At 45.3% G+C, this 13,643-nt stretch overlaps 1 protein-coding gene across 2 annotated transcripts in view; it reads left to right on the plus strand.

The window, feature by feature from the left end:
• LOC119421409 (AN1-type zinc finger protein 2A) overlaps nt 1-621 on the plus strand; it is a gene marked incomplete at its 5' end in the record, with an annotated part of 4,054 nt that extends 3,433 nt beyond the window's left edge. The window contains 2 exon segments of one of the 2 annotated variants that reach the window (XM_037688775.1): nt 55-193; nt 349-621. In XM_037688775.1, coding sequence (XP_037544703.1) covers nt 55-169 — 115 coding nt within the window. 2 annotated transcript variants of the gene reach the window in all.
• Nucleotides 622-13,643: the final 13,022 nt, after the last annotated feature.

Here is a 13,643-nt window from a genome sequence, read left to right on the forward strand (position 1 = left end):
TCAGCCCTCCAGATGTTTTCATTCAGCTGGTGTGTGTGTGTGTGTGTGTGTCAGCCCTCAGGAGCTGGAGGACCTGGCTCTCGCTCAGGCTCTCGCTGCCAGTGAAGAAGAATACAGACGGCAGCAGCAGCAGACGCATCAGGTACCAGGAATGTTTATGCATCAGTAAGCATGCTAACAGGAGCACATATAGGTACAGTTGTCATGGCACCCTAATCTTTTCTGGGGGTGGGGGGGCTGCTAAAGATGAAAGACTATTTTCTGTGAAAAGTTTGTATGATGCTGTTGAAGTTGTGTGAATGAAGAAGTCATGATTTGATTCTAGTTGAGTTTTCTGTTTTTGTTCAGGGGAGCGAGTCCAAACCGTGGACCTGCAGTCTGTCTTAACGGAGCGCCACGTTCGTTTCAAGCTGATCTGTTCACAAGAAGTGCACATCTGTCCGTTCCCAACATGGAGGAGTTCTGCATGAACTACCGCATGATGGCAGAGATGATGTCACCTTCTACACAGAAAAGCACACTTTTTAAACGGATCAGTCATTGAGCTGCTCTTGTAAATATTTTCTAAACCAATCATAATGAATCTATTATATTGCCATAAATGAATATTGAATACATTAAAGCTGCTCTTACAGTTGGAGTTTGTCTCTTCATTAATATTCTGCTTAAATTTAAGTGATGGAGCTTTTTATTCAGGCACATCTAGAAAGTGAAGTGGAATCAGTGTTTTATCAGGAAACGTCAAAGGTTTGAGAAGTCGGTGCTAAATTGTTGCTCTGTGTTCGTGTGAATCTTCCACAGTGAGAACTCCTGCTGGTGGTTCATTATTTGAACCACCAGCAGGAGTTCTACTCACAGCTCAGCCAAAATGTTTGTGGTGCCAGAATTACAAAAGCCAACAGTTCAGTGGATAGTTATTGTCAATATGTACAAATAATTTATGGTTTAAAATCTGGTTTTACTTTAAATAGAAGAATAATATAATAAAAGAGCTGGACTGAGTGAGTTCCCTCATGGGCCACATGTGGCCCTTGGACCAGCAGTTGAGTAACGCTGCTTTATGGTTTCAGCAGGAAGTTATGACCGTAATGGTCAAACTGGAAAGTTGTCTGATACAAATCTTCAACAGAGAAACTATTTTGTTTTCATTGAGTTTCAATTCCTGCTTCCTGATTAATTGAATTTTAAACATTTGAATGTACAACTATAAACTTAAATGGAGAAAACAAAAACTACTAAACCTGATCAGTTTCGGGGCTGTCTGTTGTAACAAAAACATCTCGTGGTTATAAATGTGGGGGTGCACATTAGAGAAGGTGAGCCTGTGATTGAAAGGTTGCCGGTTTGACTCCCGGAACCGACAACATCAAAATGTGGGTGGGAATAGTGAAGCACCCACACCTGCCTCCACCCTCATTTGCCCCCATGGGCTCATGAACATGGCCCTTAACCCCCACCATCTGCTCCCCCAGGCGCCCTACATGCAGCTCTCTGCTCCACACAGAGGCGGTGGAAGCATCATTGTCTGTGGTTGTCAAAGGGCATCTGGTGTCAAAGTAACTGCCGAGTCTTCACAACTGGTGACCCCTGAGGAGGGGAGCAGCCGAAAGGTGAAGAGAAAAAGTATATGTATATATATATATATATGTGTGTGTGTGTGTGTGTATACACAGTCATAATAGGTCATTGCTTTTTTATGGAAGTAAGCCATCAAATAAAAGATAAATGTTCGAAGTTTATAAAAGTTATTGTAACCTTGAACAGCAGGGGGCAGTAATGCACCACATGTAGTTTGAACTGACTTCCACAGCAGCTTAGTTTGAGATTAGAAAAAAAAAAACATTTTTATATTAACCTGAATTGAACTCTGACTTGATTTCTTCTTCCAGAGATTCAATTCAAAAATACTTTATTAATCCCAGAGGGAAATTAAGTGTTGTCATATCTCATTATCCTGGTTCCATTCAAGAGTTGTAGATGCTGATAACTGTGGACAGGAAGGATCTGCTGCAAATCTGAAGAATCTGGTCACAGATACTGATCCATCCACCCGGACTCAACTTGCTGTCAGATCCATATCAACCAAAAAATATAAATATATGTATATACATATATATAAATATATATATATATACATAATATTTAATATTCACGTCTGTTGTCAGGAGAAGCCGTTAGTGAAGGACTTCCTTGATTTGTTGGACTCATTTAATTTAACTCAACATGTAAATGGTCCCACCCAACAACACGGTCACACTCTGGATCTCATTTTAACACGTGATGTCTCTGTTTGTAATTTGGTAATCGGTGACAACGTTCTCTCAGACCACATGCCTGTCTTGTTTGATATCATCCCGCCTTGTCCTACTGCTAAGTCATGTGATTCTGCACGTACTTCACGCGCCATTAACCGTTTCACTGCTGCACGTTTTACTGAAGCTTTTAGCTCTGAGAGGATCGATCAGCTCTGTGTCTCTCTCCACCGAGGAGCTAACCTCTCAGCTTAACTCTGTTTGCTTCAATATTCTGGACTGTGTTGCTCCCGTTAAAACCAGGAAAACAAAACTTTTATCAGAACCATGGCTTAATGACGTCACTCAAGCCGTTAGACAGCAGTGTAGGAGAGCAGAACGCAGGTGGAGGAAAGACAGGCTGCAGGTTTCTTTTCAAATCCTAAAGGAGAGTTGGCGTCATTATCAGAAGGCAGTTAAAGCCGCCAAATCAAAGTTCTTTTCTGCGATAATTGCCTCAAACTCCCACAACCCCCGAGCCCTTTTTTCCACCCTGAACTCAGTTCTACACCTCAGTGAACCTTCACCTCTAGAAGCCTCAACTGAGCTGTGTGAAAACTTCCTCCATTTCTTTTCTGAAAAAGTTGCAAACACCCGGGCACTCATTTCTCCACCTGCTCATGATCCGTCCATCCCATCTCATTGTGTTGCTGTTCTTGACCACTTCGAGCCCATCTCTCTGTCTTCCCTGGAGCAGGTCATGTGCGGCATGAAGCCATCTGGCTCCCCTTTTGACGTTGTCCCCCCTCGACTCCTTAAGGAGCTTCTTCCTGTTCTGGGCCCTCCTGTTCTTGGCATTGTGAACAGCAGCTTAGCCTCAGGTGTGGTGCCAATAACTTTTAAACATGCTGCTGTCCAACCTCTCCTGAAAAAACCTAGCCTTGACCCCTCAGTCATGTCCAACTTCCGGCCTGTCTCCAGACTCCCATTTGTCGCCAAACTGCTGGAAAAAATAGTGGAGTCCCAGCTGAAATGCTTTCTAGAGGATAATGCCATCTTAGAGCTATTCCAGTCTGGCTTTAAACCTCTCCACAGCACTGAAACTGCTCTACTCAAGGTTTTTAACGACATTCTCCTATTCACAGACGCTGGTGATTCTGTGCTCCTTCTCTTACTGGACCTCACATCTGCCTTTGATACAATTGACCACGAGATCCTCATTGCGAGGTTAGAGCAGTGGGTGGGCATCACTGGGTCAGCCCTCGAATGGTTTAGATCATACCTCGCTGACAGGTCCTTTTGTGTCTCCATCAAAGATTTTAGTTCAGCCTCGGCAGCGCTTAAATGGGGGGTACCGCAAGGGTCCATCCTTGGTCCTCTTTTATTTTCTTTATACCTGCTGCCACTAGGTGCTATTTTCAGGAAACATAACATACCCTTTCATTTCTACGCAGACGACTGCCAAATCTACTTCCCCCTCAGACTCAACGGTACTCGCTCTATTCAACCGTTACTGGACTGCCTGGCTGACATCAGAGATTGGATGGCTTTAAATTTCTTGAGTATCAACGAGAAGAAATCTGAAGTTATGCTGTTTCCTCCCAATGACACAATCACCAACCACTGCATCGACCTATCCGTTCTGTCACCGTTAGTGAAACAAAGAGTCACTAATCTAGGAGTGATACTTGACCCTTCTCTGAAACTCAACAATCATGTAAATATGATTGTTAAATCCTGCTTTTTCCAGCTGAGGCGACTGTCTAAGCTGAAGCCCATATTGTCCAAAAATAACCTGGAGACAGTAATTCATGCATTCATTACATCCAGGCTCGACTATTGCAACTCACTCCTTTTTGGTATCAGTCAGACCTCCATAGCTAGACTCCAACTGGTCCAAAATGCAGCAGCCCGGTTTTTGACCAGCACAAGCAAAAGGGAGCACATTACACCTGTTCTGGCTTCCCTACACTGGCTTCCGGTTCACCTTCGAATCAAATTCAAAATACTCTTGTATGTCTATAAATCACTAAACAGCTCTGCCCCCTCCTATCTTACTGATCTGCTCCAGCCGTATGTCCCACCACGTTCTCTCAGATCAGCAGACCAGTTGCTCCTAACAGTCCCAGGAACCCGTCTCAAGCGCAGAGGTGACAGGACCTTCTCTGTAGCAGGACCAAGACTTTGGAATGAGTTACCTCTGCTGGTTAGACAGGCCCCCTCCCTCACAGTTTTTAAATCTTGCTTAAAAACACACTTCTATTCCCTGGCTTTCTGCACTGTGTGATCTGTGCTCAGTCTGTGTGCATCACACTGTGTTGGTCATGTTGCGGTTGTTGTTGTTGTTGTTATCCATTACTGTTTTTGTTGGTTTCTACTTTTTGGTGTCCTGTTATGTAATCTGTTGCTGTGTGCTTGTTCTGTTTGTCCCTGTACAGCACTTTGGTGTGCTTTGTCACTGTTTAAAGTGCTTTATAAATAAATTGGTATGGTATGGTATATATACATATATATATATATATATATATATATATATATATATATACACTTTTTTTTACAGTAAGCTTTTTTATTATGTCTGCAATGTATCCAGCAACTCAGATCTCTGTCCCTAAAAGTCCAAAGTCATCGTGCATTTTTATTTTGATTATTTATTTAAAAAAACAGCGAGAGGAGACATTGCTCAGTCTGTGGAGTGGATGTTCCAGTCGCACTATGTGTACCAGCTTGTTCACACGCTTCTGCCCAGCAGAGACATGGACCACATGTCCTGTGGTGAGCGTCTTTGTCCACCTTCAGCTGTGTGTATACGTCTATGTGCTGGAGTTCAGACACATCAGCAGTTGTGTGTGCGCTCTGCAGAGCTCTCTGAAAACACTCTAGTGCATAAAAGGTGCACTGTCTGCAGGGCGCACAGCTGAAGGTGGATGAAGTCGCTCCTCCCTGCCGGACATGCGGTCCACGTCTCTGCTGGGCAGAATGTGAGTGTGAGCTGGTGCACATAGTGCGGCTAGAACATCCACTCCACAGAACGTCTCCTCTCGTTGTATTTTTAATGAATAATCAAAATAACAATGTGCGATGACTTTGGACTTTTCGGGCCGGAGATCTAAGTTGCTGGATCCAAGCAAACAGTTGCTGGAACGTAGCCTGCCAAAATGAGAGTGTTCCCGGATCTTGTTCCAACAGGATCCGGCTCAGATGAAGCTCTGATTTTGTGTGAAAGAAACATTTGCACAGTTGACAAGTTTAAGAAAATTCCTTTTTGTATATCTGGCTCTGTTCTTGTCTTTGCAGATGTTAGTGAAGCTTGTGATTTGGCGCTGAGGCGTATAAACTTGATGCACCTGCTTCTTGTGACAAAACAGCTTCCACTCAGAAAGCCGAACAAGTGTGTCTCTGAACGGGGACATGGTCTTCACCGTGTCTGTCACATTTGTCACCGTCTGGTTCAAGGCTTCCTGCATGGCTGCTGCTGAGAAGAGGACATTGTACAAAAACAATCTGTTCAACCAACGTCGGCTCAGGTGAAATGTGGCTGCATTTGTTTCATTCATTCAACCTTTATTTACACAGATAAATCACATTGAGCCTCCAAGACTCGTTTACAAGTGAGACCTGTTTGGACAGACAGAAAGTAACACATAAAAAAATCCTATCAAACTCTCACTCTTTGGCCTGAGATTGTAAAAGAAACCCCCACATGGGCACATAGTGACGCAGACATTCTGCAGGGGAGGGGCGATGACGAGAGCGGTGAGCGTGTCCAAGGACACTCCAGAGGCACTGTAGGAGTTCTGATAAGAATGGTTTGCTCTGGTGAGATCTGTAAACACTCTTGTGAGCATCTGGACCGGGTCCGTCCCTGAAACCGGTCCGACTTCCCACCTCCGGCGTCTGGTTCTTTTATTTCCAGATGGAGATGAAACTCTCTAACTCAAATAACTCAAGAGTTATAATTTCTGTTTACCAATTTAATGTTCATCAGGCAGGAGAAAGTTACAGGTTCAGCGCTGAGTCGTCCGTCCAACTCGTCTTAACCTGGAAGTGGAAGCGGGGCCCATGTCACAGAACGCCCCAGCTTATATTGGTCCTAGGCTCCGCCTTCTTCTGGGAGCACAGCCTATCAGAGTGCATCAGTGGGGAGACTATGTGTGACATCATTGGCCTTATCTGTTTCTGATGGTGAAAAATGGGTTAATGTGCAAATCCATCTACGTGATGGAAGCCAGCAAAATGAAAAATAACTCCTTATCAGGCCTTGACCCTGGGAAGCTCTCTCAGAGCAGCTGGGCCCGTCTCATCTATACAGAACCGGGCCATAACTGGCCATCACTGGTCCGTCTCTGGGCAGACAAGACCGGGGGTCTCAGCATGATAAAGTAAAATAACTCTAACACTCTCGAGGGGTGCCGAGGTCGACGTAGTGTGACAGCCTGATCACTCACCAATAAATATTTTGCATATAAAAAATTAATCCACCCATTTATTTTTTTTTTGGAGCAATCATCCTCCGACACACGGGCAGCCGAGCCCAGCTGTTTCCAGTTGAAACGCCCTTTTTGAGAGTTGTGAAATGAAGCGTCGCAGAGCCGCGAGGGGTGTCATCTGACAGCTCGTCTGGAACCATCGGACTACTTGAGCTTGGATCACCTGAAGGCTCGTCGGCTCGCAACAGAAGCGTTTCCTTTGGACAGAGTGTCTCTCCCAAGTGTTGGTAGCGTGAGTGAAACAAATCAACCTGTTGATATCTGCGGTTGCTGCTGCAGGTTGTTAAACTTTGTGTGCCGCCGAGCACTGTTTGAAACATAAATTATCATAAATTCATGAGGAAGATGGCCGCGCTCAGAGCAGTTGCAGCTTCACAGGCTCCCGGTACCATCCCAGTTTTTAGAAGTTTTGATATTGACTCTGTGCCTGACTCCGCGCGATTTATGCGTGTGAACTATAGCCGAACCGAACTGATGAGAATAGGAGCGGATTTGCCACGAAATATAGCAGAAATCAGCAACAAACTCAAAACTACGCTCGGCAGAATGCAGATCTTAAAGTCATCTACCTGGAAGCTGCAGCAGAGGCGTTCCAGCGGGCAGAAGAGGAAGCGCTGCTCCCGGCTTAAGAGGAGAGGATGCCGGGCGGGGGTTATGGTGAGGCTACGAGCTAACGCTAAAGCCGGTAAACTCCCCATGCCGTCTCTCTTTCTGTCGAATGTCCGCTCGTTGGACAACAAGATGGATTTACTTCGTCTGAGAGCGGGCGCCTCAGAAGAGATGAAGAAGTGTGCAGTGCTTTGCCTCACGGAAACGTGGATTACAAGCGAAACGCCAGATACAGTCTTCCAGCTGGATGACAGACTCTTTTTTTCGAGCGGACCGCTGCAGCGAGCTAACGGGGAAATCACGGGGAGGCGGAGTGTGCATTTACGTGAGTAAAAGTTGGTGCACGAACTGTACTGTTGTAAATAGCTCATGCTCGAAGGCTTTGGAACAAATACCTTTGAAATGCCGGCCACATTATCTACCCCGCGAGTTCACGGTGACATTCATCTCTGTCGTTTACATTCCTCCGGACGCTAATGCTAATGAATCACTGCAGGAGCTACATGATATCATCAGCTCGTTGCAGAGCAAACACCCCGAGGCGCTTTACGTGGTAGCCGGAGACTTTAACCACGTGAATCTAAAGGACTGTCTCCCAAGCTTTAATCAGCATGTGACGATTCCGACACATGGAGACCGCACGCTGGACCGTGTTTACACGAACGTAAAAGATGCATACAAAGCCAAACTCCGCCCCCACCTAGGACTGTCAGACCACATCTCAATCTTCCTGGCTCCTGCTTACATGCCCCCGCTGAGACGCTCCAGACCGGTACAAAAGAAAGTTAAATGCTGGATCCAGGACAGTGGCCCCATACTGAGAGATTGTTTTGACCGAACAGACTGGCAGGTTTTCAGAGAAGCTGCTGAAAATGGAGGTTCGCTTGATCTGGACCAATACACATCCTCAGTTCTGGGTTACATTAGAACATGTACTGACACTGTCTCCAGTATCAGAAATGTTAAAAGCTACCCAAACAGAAAACCTTGGCTGAATGCAGAGGTGCATACCCTGCTGGAAGCCAGGAACACTGCCTTCAGGTCTGGAAACTCAGAGGAGCTGAGTAGGACAAGAAAAGAGCTGGTTGCTGGTATTAAAAGGGCCAAGGGCACATATGCAAAGAGGATTGAGGGTCAATTCATCTCACAAGACCCTCGGAGCATGTGGAGGGGTATTAAGTGCATAACAGATTATAAAGGAAGAAGCGAACAATGCCCCAAAGACCCATCTCTGCCTGATGCCCTCAACAAGTTCTATGCATGCTTTGAAGACCCGAACAGACCACCCAGCACCAGACTCACCTCACCACCGGATGAAGAGCATCTCAGCGTGACCTCAGCAGAAGTAAGGAGTACCTTCAGGAGGATTAATCCGCACAAGGCAACTGGCCCAGACAACATCCCCGGGAAAGTGTTGAAGGAATGTGCTGATCAGCTCTGTGAGGTGCTGGCAGACATTTTTAACACCTCACTTACCCTGGAGACAGTTCCCACCTGCCTGAAGACTGCCACCATCATCCCAGTCCCAAAAAGCTCTACAGTGACTGGTCTGAATGACTATCGGCCAGTGGCCCTCACCCCGATAGTCGCTAAATGCTTCGAAAAACTGGTCATGACTCACATCAAAACAACCATCAACATCAACGAGGACACTCATCAGTATGCATACTGTGAGAACCGATCAACAGACGACACCATCTCCTCTGTGGTCCACACTGCGCTCAACCACCTGGAGCAGAAAAACTCTTACATCCGTATGCTCTTTGTGGACTTCACATCCGCCTTCAACACCATGATCCCCCAAACCCTGATGGACAAACTATCCACATGTAGTGAACTTAACCCGATGAAAAACACCTTAAAAACACTTTTGCTTTCGCACAGAAAAACCTGGAAAAATCAGCTGACGGACGCAAAGCGTACTACGACCAAAAGGCCTCTCACGAGGAACTCCAAGTGTGAGACAGGGTCTGGTACTACACGTTTGCCCCCAAAACGGGGAGAAGAGAGTCCGGGACCGGAACTCTCGCCCGTAAACTGATGCCTAGATGGACTGGACCCCATCTGATAACCGACAAACTGTCTCCAGTTGTCTATCAGATAAAAATCAGTAAAGGCCAAAAAGAGCCAACTGTTAAATGGGTACAGCTTAACCAGGTTAAACCACACAAGGCGTGCAATAACTCCTCAGGAGACAAAGATCTCACAAAATCTGACCTCGTGGGAATAAGGGTCATCCAAGCAGAAGATTACTAATGGATAATAAACTTAACCATAGTTTAAACTTGCGGGTCCTACCCCCGACAATTAAGAAGCTAAGACCTATCTCTTTGTGTTTCCATAGGACAATGATGGTACCTCTCCTGGTAATCTTCACCCTCTTGGGTGCCACCCAAGAAGGGCAAGCCGAGATCGTAACCCTTGGGCCCACCTCGGGCATCGCTCTGCGGGACCAGCCGGGACTGCTCATCACAGATTGCCGCCTATACACTCGAAAGGTCTTTGTCCGCTTCGACCCCCAAACCGTGGTCCAACAACACATTAACATTAAAAATGAGTGGTTAAACAAACCATGGTACACAGTATCCCTAGAGGGTGCTAAAGCAGAGATCCAACACGTCCTGAAGCAACTACATAAGTTCACCTACACCCAACAAGAGTTGGGTGGAACACATAGAAGGCAAAAGCGTGACATCGGCGGGCTTTTACTCGCTGCTTCCTCACTCGGATCGCTGTTTAGCCTGGGTTTGTCCGCATACAACACTGTCAGTATAACGTCCCTAAAACAACACGTGTATGAAGTAGAGAGCGAGGTCCCAAAGATCCGAGCGCTAATGGACCTTCAACTAACACAATTGACACAGGTGACTAAAACCGTAAAGGATACTGTTCTAGTGCTGAATACTCACACCCAAGAAATCAAAGCCCTCGTACATGCGGTAAATGAGTTAGCCCTTAAGGTTGAAGTGGATTACGCTGTCGCACACCTAATGGATAGGATTTTTGCTGACATGCTTAGAGATATCAGTTCGTCGGTAGATACACTAGCCACCGGTAGGATCCCACCGTATCTAGTCTCTCTACAGATGGTGAACGACATCCTCAGCTCCGCTACGCGCGAAAGAGTCACGCAAATACAGGCTCACCTGGCTTACACTCTCGGTAGCGCAATCCCAATCTACGTCAATCACAAAACGTTTGAAATGGCGTTCATTATCAACCTACCGATAATTCCCTCAAATGGCATATACAGACTCAGGGACGTTGTTAATGTTGGCAATTGGCACGGTGAAAACCATGTTCAAATTGACACACCAAGGATGGTTGCGTACCACGACGATAACCCCTCAGTTTATCTAGCTCCAAACCTTCAGATGTGTGTTCTCACTCGGGAGATACATTATCTGTGCGCGAGTAAGCCGTTTGTGTGGAATCAAACCGCGGGCTTATGCGGGTTGACACCTATTCCGAAAAATTCTAAGTGCTCAACGACTGTAACGCCTCGACACCTGGCTAAAGTTGCAAAAGCGGAAATAATTGGCTCACTTTGGCTAGTGAACGCTCCTCAAAGAAAGGCGATCATAGCCTACGATCAACCTGGAGCAAATAGACCTTTGACGTTACCGGACAAAACAATGTGGATCAGTGTTCCCCAGGGAACAACCATACACATTGGTGATTTGACGCTCTATCACCTCGATCCGGAACAATGGGACGCGACTCTGGATGACTCAGAGTACCTGGTGAACATGTCTATAGACATAGATCCAGAAACTCTGGGAAGGATCCGTTTTGAAGGCACCCAAGTCGTCGACGTGGAACCAATAAACCGAGTTCTCAAGTCCCTCAGGTCCACGATTAAGAACCCGATCCAACCAATTACCTATGCGTGGTCAAGCGCGGACACGTTAATCATAGCCCTGCTAATGACGATAACCCTCGTATTGTGTGGGATACTCGCATCCCTGTTCCGGGGCCACACGTCACACCGAGTCGACCTGGATCGCCATGCAGCGCACCTCGATATGATTATGTCTCGCGTATGCGGGTCTGCAAAGAAGCCACTCACACGGGACAGCGTGACTGAAACTGACAACCAGGGTGAGGTGAAGCAGTGAAACTATGTTTTAGTTGCTTAGTCACTACTCTTGTCGGTGTTGAAACGTTGTTGAATTGGTTTTGGTTGTTTCTGAGGTAAGAATGAATCTTGTGTGTAAGTTAAGTTAGAGACTAAGAGGCCTTTAACCATGCCAACATGCAGTTCATTCGTTAAATTGCAATCTTTGCAGAGTCAATGTATAGTATTGCTACCTTAAGTACCATAATCTACATTGATCTCACAACGCGTAAGCCGAACCTACTCGAACAATTCTATTCGGGGGGATAGCTAATTCTTTTTGATAAGTCTCGCCATAGACTTCCAAAAACATTTATGGGGAAACCAAACACCCAATCTCAAGTCGTTCGTCTAAAAGACAACAGACAATTGAACCAAACTATATTTTACCATGTAAAGCTAACTTAAACCAAGTTAGAAATGGAAAAATAGTTTGGGCCCCTTTTCTATAGGTATAAACCCCTATAGTTACCCCTTTTCAGAAGGTTGCACCCCTTAACTGGTAGTTGTAGCTGTTCCCAACCATAATAGCTTACACACCAGGTGCATATAGTTTAAGGCCTTATGTAAAGCCCCCTTCATAAGCCCACCTTAAACCACATAATTGCATGGCACATTGAACCAGAACGGCACCGACTGGACGTCGCCCAGAGACGACCTTCGCTGGAGGCGACCTGCAATCCTGACGTTGGTCTCCACTCTTCATCCAGTGGCCGCATCTTGAGTTCAATCCAAGGGTACCCCTCTGTATGCTGATTAATCAACACTTCCAATCGTTGTGGATTTACCGTTGTGGATTATATGACTTTTTCCAATGGATTACAGACTCTGTTTCCAAGGGGTTAAAGCATTGCTACAATGGAATTACCGAGACGTTATGGAATTATAATCAACACAATGGAATTGCCAAGAACATTGTGGAATTACCTTTGACTTTGTTTTCCTTGCTGGATTACTCTTGACTCTTGTTTCTTTGCTGGATTACATCAAGCTTCAAGGACAATCGAAGGCGTAAGTTCATGTTTGGAATTCATCTCCATGGACAGGTGATGATTTCCAAAGGGGGGACTGTAGTGAACTTAACCCGATGTCAAAACTAAGCCTAAGGTCAAATCCCTTGACCTTAAGAACCTTGTGGGACAGAAACTGTCATTTCATTGATTTGAATCCAGAAATACAGGTTCACCCATCCTGAGACTTTCCTTCTTGAAAATCAAGTGAAAGAACACTCTCTTTTTATTATCATTACTATTTTACAAATGTTGATAATCAAAGTGTCTTAGTTCAAACCATTTTAGATGTTGCAGTGAACTAATCAATTTTATTAACTGTGAAACAGTGTAATGATTTTTTAATGCTTATGCAGAGTTAGAATTCATGTTGAGGTCTGTTACAGATTTTTATGCATTTTCTGATTTCTGTCTTTGAATGAGCAAGTGTGCGTTTTCCAAGGTCAGGAGTCGAAGCAGACATGTGTTGGAACAACTGTCTTGTTTACATCCTCTCAGACGTCAACGGAGGAGGTGGCACCTGTTTCTAAAACTCGCCAAAACAAAACTCTCTCTGTCTCTGAGAACAGTTTAATCTGTTCCATAACAATTCTTGCTGTTTTCTGACTTCTAGTAATCTCTTACATCACAAAACACACCCCTGTCTGGTTGATATTACCCAATCAGGGACGCTCAAATATACCGGAAATAGAGCTCTTTAAAATGCCGGTACTTCCTAGTTCTCTCAGAGTCTGAGCAGTTCGGTGAAGCTTCTGAGGAGTTCGGTGAGACGCTGAGAAGTCGTTTGGGAGAACAAAAGTCCAGCATGATAAGGCTCCTCCGAGTTGGATTATAATATCCTCCACCTCTGAGTGGAACTTCTGAAGGACCCCACTCATGTGAAGTCTATTGCTGATGTGAGCTGGTGTCGGACGGAATCTCGTCACTACTTCGGACGAGTCACAGCCATCCTATGGAGACGCTGGACAGGTAGCGTTAACTGGACCTCCATATCTGCTGATTAATCTTCAGAAAGGTAATGAGTCAAGTTTCCTACCAAAGCGTACCGAGGAAAGCTGGGTTCTGATGGAGAGTGTCGGTTCTGGTGAACACTTCCCCTCACATACCATCTTTTACTCCTTTTAAACTTCATTTCCATCTTTAAATTCTTCTCTCAAGTAGAAATCCTTCCAGATATTTTAGAAAT

Source organism: Nematolebias whitei, chromosome 15 (assembly GCF_014905685.2).
Source record: "Nematolebias whitei isolate Nwh7 chromosome 15, NemWhi1, whole genome shotgun sequence".
Lineage (NCBI taxonomy): Eukaryota > Metazoa > Chordata > Actinopteri > Cyprinodontiformes > Rivulidae > Nematolebias > Nematolebias whitei.